The sequence below is a fragment of the Lepidochelys olivacea genome, assembly GCF_965140295.1.
Source record: "Lepidochelys olivacea isolate rLepOli2 genome assembly, chromosome: 8".
NCBI classification, from domain to species: Eukaryota; Metazoa; Chordata; order Testudines; family Cheloniidae; genus Lepidochelys; species Lepidochelys olivacea.
The window spans coordinates 92,881,867-92,889,850 of record NC_140418.1 but is presented as its reverse complement, the minus strand read 5'-3'; the positions used below and the strand labels follow the sequence as shown (position 1 = coordinate 92,889,850).

General features: G+C 41.7%; 1 protein-coding gene across 1 annotated transcript in view; it reads left to right on the top strand.

Annotated features, from left to right (window-relative positions):
- The window catches only part of HOOK1 (hook microtubule tethering protein 1), a 55,933-nt gene that overhangs the window by 45,614 nt on the left and 2,335 nt on the right, over positions 1-7,984 (top strand). The window contains exons 18-21 of the mRNA XM_084636134.1: positions 3,947-4,029; positions 5,248-5,348; positions 5,697-5,798; positions 6,893-6,961. Of these exons, the coding sequence (XP_084492260.1) occupies positions 3,947-4,029; positions 5,248-5,348; positions 5,697-5,798; positions 6,893-6,961 (355 nt within the window). The remainder of the gene's footprint in view (positions 1-3,946; positions 4,030-5,247; positions 5,349-5,696; positions 5,799-6,892; positions 6,962-7,984) is intronic.

Here is a 7,984-nt window from a genome sequence, read left to right as displayed (position 1 = left end):
AGCCTTGTTTTTGCAAGTCACTCTTCTGAGATCCCTTGAAAACAGTGTATTAGACAAACAGGGTGAATATACATATTCTCCTCCTCCAAGTGTTGTCCATATTGATCCCCCACTTTTGCAACGCGCATATGTAAGTTTTTTTCAACTTTCCGAAAAGCAGCATCTGGGGCTGGACATATCCTCACTAACAGATCTGAATGCTTAGTGCTCTACCCCTTTGTTTAAGCTTACACCGAACTTCCCTGCCTTCCCAGCACCACAGGCTCTTTAACGATTGTGATTGTTGTCCTTTGAGTGATTGTGCATGTATACAGTCCATTGTAGGTCCATTTGTGCCCAATGCATTTGAGTCTGAGACTCTTGCTGGCAGTGCTAGGTAGTGTATGCACACCTCCTTGCACACAGAGCTGAGGGCAAAAGGGGCATGACCACTACCTCTGCCTCAGTTCTTTCTTACCACTCACGGCAAGAGTTGGAGCTTCCCATTGCTCTTAAGCTTCAGTTTGTTCAACTAACTTTACTAAAAAAAACCTTTGTGTACATAGTTTTTAGAGATTTTAGCATTAGTTACTATTAGAGCATAGGATTAGTTATGAGAGTAGTTTAGTAACTTATTCATTGGTGCTGGGTGTCTTTCATCATGCAGAGATCCCTAGGGTTTAAACTGTGTTACTTGCAGGGCCATGATCCCTGTAAATGATAGCCACACAAGTTGCCTAATTCGTTTAGGCCAGGGACATGTTAAGGACAGATGTTCCGTTTATACCTCCTTTCCTGTGGGGACAAAGAAGCAAAGGGACTTCTGTCTTAAGGGACATTTATTTGAAAAGTGTCCTCCTTCAGCGCCTGACCGCAGCCATGAGAAGACGGAGAGTTCTTTAGTGCCTTTCTGGCTGCTTCAGTCTCAAAGCCAAAATCAGGAGAAAAATGATGTTCTGCTCCTGGGGCCTTCTCGAAGCCTTCAAAACAGTCTTCATTTTCTGAGGTGGACACAGTCCAGGTTGCATTCTTCATCCCAAAAGTGGGACAGATCTGCTAAAAATTCCTCCAGTATGGGAGTCAAGGTCTGGCCGTAAACACCAACATTCACCAGTACTGTCTGAGGCAGCACCATCAAGTCCGGCTCCAGCGGGGCCATCGAGACTGGTGGTTTCACCTTCTCTGTCAGCGATATCTACAGCACTGGTACTATTGGTTTCAGTGCCACTTGTGTTATCTGAGGAGTACTTATCTCCAATATGTGTACTGTCTGTGTCCCTGCAGCAAAAGACCTCATGTGCCTCCCTGTTCTTGACTCTCCTTTTCCTCACCATCTGGTACTGATTACAGTAGCTTTAACTACATTGGCATGAACAGCACAATTTATTTTCACTGTACATCATTCTGCATTCCATGGCCACCTGTCCTGGCCCTAGTGACTCCCTTGAACTGCTCCCAGAGCTTCCAGATCACCATCTGCTATGCAGTCTAGGAGCAAGTGACCTTTTCCAGTGCCTTGTCTATCAGGGAACATCTTCCAGTTTGTCAGCCATATCCAATTTTGGAATTGGCAGAGGAAGAGAAATCTAGGGATGAACCCACACATCTTTCTTTTCGCATTCTTCTTTCCCTGATGAGTGCATAACTCTTGAGTCATCTTCACCATTGTCTGGACACTTCCGAGTCTTTCAAGACCTCACAAGGTGTACAGTTGTTAGGAGTAGTCAAAGTTGTGCATGAGAATCCGTACAAGTTTTTAGGTATTTTACAAGCTCCAGCCCTGGGAAGGGTTGTCCTTCCCATTAATGAAGCTCTATTCAATCCTGCTGAAACCCTTTGGCAAACCCCAGCTACTGTTCCACCCACTGCCAAACACATGGACAGGGGTTGTCAAGTTCCCCAGCAGGAATTTGATTCCCCCCACCGCCACCCATTCTGTGCCAGACTCACGGCAGTAATCAAAGAAGACCTACCCCAAAGGACAAAGAATGTAAGCGACTTATACCACCACAAACCTTCAAATAAGTGTGCCAAATTCTCAAACATTGTTGTTCATATATATGTGTTATTTGGTTAGTATTTGCAAAATTTGCAAATTGCCTGAAGAATACGAGGTCCAGTTTCTGGCAGTAATCTCAGAAGCGCCTATCTCCAAGCGACCATTGATGCATCAGACACCACTTTGTACTCAATGGCTGCAGCCAGTTCAATGAGGCAGTCTTGGTTACAGGCCCTGGAGAGCTGTATAACACAATCAAAGACCTTCCATTTGATTATTTGAAATTGTTTTCTCAAATGACTGGTAATGCCATGTACACCTTACAGACTCCCAAGCGACTCTCTCTTCTCTAGGAGTTTATATTCCAGCAACAAAAAGAAAACAGATCAAACCTCCGACACACTATCGATCTTCATTCTACCTGCTCAGACTTCAGGATCCTTCAGAGAGGAGATCTAAACCACCTAGATGTTGGACGTCAGCTTCGTCACCAGCAGGCTCTTCTTACCAGACTTCCACATTGAAACAGTCATTTTGATATTTTGATCAAGGACAGCACACCAACCACATCTCCACTCCTAGAGCCAAAACCTCCTTTTGGAAAGTGCCTCCATCTCTCTTTTGCAAGGCATGGTCTGAGATCACATAAGACAAGTGAGAGCTCAGCACTGTGAATGAAGGAGATCTGCAGCCTCCTCTTTGTGGGTTGGCCCTCCAGCCAGACCACTAAGGTCCTCCCCTTCTGGTGAACTCAGTCTTTCCAGACCTACTGTCTGGCTAGCATCTCCAAGGCCCTTGCCACTTCCCAGTGGTGGCTGGTAGGGGAACCCAGGCCTGCCCTCTATACTGGGTTCCAGCCCAGGGACTCTATAACAGGCAGCCTTTGTCCCTGTCCCTGGGCTTCCTCCTACATATCTAGCTTCCTCCGTCTCTGGGTTTGCCAGTCACCAATTTCCTCCATTCCAGTGAGCAACTGCAGATTACTTCCCTGCTGCCTTTCCCAGCAGCAGCTGCCCCCGTTTGCGGGCAGCTACCTGGCTTTATATAGCCTCTTCCCCCATTCCTGCACAGGTGAGCCTATCCTTAATAGCTGCCTCCAGCCTAAAGCTCCCCTGCTTACAGTCCAATTACCTGATTGGGCCCACCTAGCCTAATTCAGCTCGTGCTGCGCTGGTGTGGGGAGCACACCCCATCACACCAGGGCCGTACGCCCCTTTTATATCCTCTGCTTCGGGCATGAGGATGACAGGGTTGCATGCGCTGCCTGCTGTTACTGCTAGCAAAAAGTCTCTAACTTGAGTGCATTGGGCCAAGCGCCTACAGTGGAATGTATATGTGCACAATGCGTTTCAAAGTACAACAGGTGCTGTACAGTGTAGTCTCCGTTTTTCTAGGACAAAAAGAAAAGGAGGACTTGTGGCTCCTTAGAGACTAACACGTTTATTTGAGCATAAGCTTTCATGAGTCTTTTTTTAGTTAGTCTTTGTTTTTGTTAGTCTCTAAGGTGCCACAAGTACTCCTTTTCTTTTTGCGAATACAGACTAACACGGCTGCTACTCTGAAACTTTTCTAGGGCAGTTTTTCGTTTATAACCATTACTTTTTTTTTTTTTTTTTTGGGTCACTGCCACAGCCCCCTCAGCTTCCTGAAAGAATTCCTTTCAGCCTATGTAGTCCCTGTCCAGGGGAGGATAGTGTGCTCTTGTTTAAGTTTGGAGTTAAATATGCCTTTTTCCAAGTCTCTCAGCTTAGAGGTGGTGCTTTTTTTCACTTTTTTTAATACTTTTTTTTTTTAAATTTCAGTTGAGAGAATAGGTTGGTGTTTCAACAACAACAACAAATCTTTTACCCGTATCATTTTTCAATATATTTATCATCACACTGAAGAATGTTCACACAAGTTTTCAGTTACTAGAGTGTGAAATGCTAGCATTAGCCTAACCTCTGGATCAAATCTCTGAATCCATAGGGAAAAACTGAATGAAGTCCATGATGAGTTACAGAAAAAAGAGGCACTTTTTGCAGAGCTCCAGCCAGATGCAAATCAGAACTGTAAGTATCTTCATGAGGTTACATAATATTTGCTCCTGAAAGTATCTCTGTAGTCATAAGTGCCTCCATGCACGAAGTACCATTTTTATACCAGTTTAACTTGGAAAATTAAGGTAAACTTGAAACAGAAAAAGAAGTGTGTGTGTGTGTGTGTGTGTGTGTGTGTGTGTGTGTGTGTATTTGTCCATTACAATGGGACTTCAGTCTTGGTTGGGACCTTTAGTACTAATGAAATATAAATAATTTCTTGTAAATAACTTCTCACCTGCTCTATCATTTGTCTCTCTCTCTCTAAATTATACTGAAATTTAATTTGGCCTCGAACTCTTCAGGGGCCTAATGCATTACATCCTAAACGCAATGCTCCTGGGGGAATTCTGCGCCAAAAAAATAAAAATTCTCTGCAGACTATTTTAAAATTCTGCAGATTTTATTTGTAAAATAACACTACATAATCATGCCAGTTTCAATTATTTTGGTAATTTATTTCAAAGTGCCTGTTAGCAAATATGTCTGTAACAATACAGACACACACAAAATTTCCCCCAAGAGTGAAGAGTTAAAGAAACCTCTGTGACAATACAGTTCTTGCTTCTCTGTCCCCATCTCCCCCAGAGCCCACCACTCACACACCTTTTTCCCCCAGAGCCAAGCTGTGCACCCCCCCAAGTCAATACACCCAAACCCCCTAACTCCGAAAGCGCAGCCCAAACACCCACACTCTCTCTTCTCCTCTCAGAGCCCAGTTGCAGGCCCCCACCCGGCCCAGATACCCGCACCACCTCCCCCCCAGAGCCCAGACACCCATCGCCCTACCCCTTAGAGCCCCGGGATCCAGAGGGAGAAAGAGCCTGATGCTCTTTCCCAGGCTTGCACAGAGTTTCCTGCACGCCACCCTCTCCTTCCCTCAGGGCGTGTGGGGAACTGCAGCTGTGGGGGATCCCTCTAGCTCTCTCCCCCTCCCTCCAGCAGTGTCTTCAGTGTGTGAGCTGGGCTCTGCCAGGTCCAGCAGCCCCTAGTGGCAACCAGCAGCACTGCAGCCGATTTCTGTGGGAGAAAGAAAATTCTGCGCAAAAAACATTAATTTCCGCAAAATTCTGCATTGCACAGTGGTGCAGAATTCCCCCAGGAGTCATACAAGCAGAATATTGATGAAGCTTTAAAAATACCTAGTCTCTGTCATTTTGGTGTTTTTTAAAAAATTTTTTTTCTAAATAGCTCAAAAGATTGATGAGCTGGAGGCAGCTTTGCGTAAAAAGGATGAAGACATGAAAGCAATGGAAGAAAGATATAAAATGTACCTGGAGAAAGCAAGAAATGTGAGTGGTGTATTTCAATACAAATAAAGTCTATCATCTCTCCCCTCCCCATCGCCCCACATCTATGAATCAGTGATGCTGACAGGCTTCTCAAATATCCTGTATTAAAAGTGGTTTATCTTACATTTTTAGGCCAAATTCCTTGGTTACTGTAACTTGCATGCAAGTAGTGTAGAATATAACTCCAAATATGAAGAGCTGTTATTGACACTTCCATACTAATTGGCATCTTGTGTCATATTTGTGTCCTTCATTTGGATTTCACTGTTGCATGTTTTATTTCCAGCTGAGATGTGAGGTTGCTGAAGATGAAACATCAAGCATAATATATTCATTTTCTTTATACAGGTGATAAAAACCTTAGACCCCAAGCTAAATCCAGCATCAGCAGAAATTATGTTGCTGAGAAAGCAGCTAATAGAGAGAGACAAAAAAATTGAAGCACTGGAGGTAAAACTTCTCTTCTTGTTTTTTCTTTTTAAAATGCTTTGTGTGTCCTAAGTGGAGATCTCACTTGTGTGTGAGACACTGCAAAGAGTCTCTTTGATTCAGTTGCTTTTCTGTTACTCAAACTGCTCAACCTATCAAGCACAGAGATTTGACCTTGATTTGCTGACATTCTATCCTGAGGTGAATCTGTCAAGACTGTTCACGTATATACGTATTATAAAAGGTGTTTATTTTTAAGGTTACGTTTGTATTCCTTATGAAAAGTAATGTGTATGCATTTAAAACGTCTCAGAGGGATTTAAACTAAACTGTAGTTTAATCATAGTGCTACCAGTGCACTATGGTAAATGGTAATCTGTATAATACCATGCACTGTCGAACAAAACGTATGACTTCTTAAGTATAATTTAGTCTGTTACATGTCATGTATGTATTTTGCTATACATGTCAGTTATGTATTTTGCTATAGTTATTAAAATAATATTAGAGACACTAAAATATTACATGGGTAATACTAAAAATGCTGTTCCTAGTGATAGCTACTTGGGTAAATATAAAATTTCTAAACACAGTTTTTAAATCTTTAAGTTTCTAATCCTGCATTTGTTGTGCACTCAATATTCCCATTGACTTTTCTGTGTACTGACAGTAGACTCGGACCCTAGATTATTAAATCAGTGGGGATAATTGCTCATTTATGGCTGCTAATGCAGTGGAATTATGACTTTCTGAAATATTTGCACTGAACATACTCTTGATTATATTTCCACAAAAAGGTTTCCTGTTTTCAGTGATGCATCATTTAAAAATTTTATCGGTCTGCCTTGGTAAGGGTGTTTCCTTTTCTTGCAATAGTCTATTATAATAAACAATTTCATCACTTTGATAGTCACTTTTGAAAATATATATAATTGTTTACGCTGTTTTAGTTGCGGTATTTGTATATTGCACTACTGTTTGTGTTTATCTCAGTCAAGTCCTCTAAGGAGAGTGGACTGTGATAAAGTTTTATATAATTAGCTACACTTTTCAGAACTTTTGGGTAGTTAAGATTCCCTTGTCTATTTCTAAATCTGTTTAATCTTTCTCTCTAGAGTGAATGTAAGATTGCCAAGTTGCGTGATTATGAAGAAAAGCTAATTGTATCTGCATGGTATAACAAGGTGGGTCAAAACAATCCACTTGTATGTCAGTATGGTAACTTAAAAGTCAGAAGTACCCAGGATGAGCTTATAAACAATTTGAAACTATCATTTTCTTGCTGTCTTGATCTGTTCCATACTTACATCCTGTTTCATTGACTACTACTGTGGTGATTTTGAGACCTGGTTACCTTTTTAGGTGTGTTACAAATTTGATTACCTATGGGAGGAAAAACCCAATTCTGTACAGTTATCTTTGTACAGACATCAAGGATGAAGGCTAAAACAGGCTTAGCCTCTTCCTAAAACAATAACCTATATGATAGGCGGGGCTGTTAGCACCACCTAGTATTAAGGTTGCCTGACACTTCCCATTAGAAACTCGTATTTTCAGTTTCTTAACGAGCTTTTTTTATCTGCCAAACTTTATCCATTGGGACTCAAATTCTGCGTGCTGAGTGACTGCCTCACGCGGAATTTTTTTTGGAAAGTTTTTTCAACCAAAACAATTCAGATATTTGTAAGAACAAAGTTAGGGAAAAATATTTTGCTTCAGTCTTCACTAAAAGGGTTAATGGTATCCAAATACTCAACACAAACAATATTAACAAGGGGAAAGGGAATGCAAGCCAAAATAGGGAAACCGGTTAAAGAATATTTAGATCAGTATTCAAGTTGGCTGGACCTGATTAAATTAATCCTAGAGTACTTAAGGAACTAGCTGAATCAATCTCTGAAGTGTTAGCAATTCTCTTTGCAAATTCATGTAGAACAAGTGAGATTTGGAGTGGACTGGAGAAGGGCAAACATAGTAGCTATTTTTAAAAAGGGGAACAAAGGCGACCCGGGAAATTATAGACCAGTCACCGTAAGTTGATATCTGGAAAGATCTTGAACAAATTATTATGCAATCATTTTGTAAGCACTTAAAGGAAAATAGGATTATAAGGAATAGCCAGTATGACTTTGTCAAGAACAAATCATGCCTCGCCTACCGAATTTCCTTCTTTGGCAAGGTTACTGGCTTTGTTGTTGGGGGGAGAA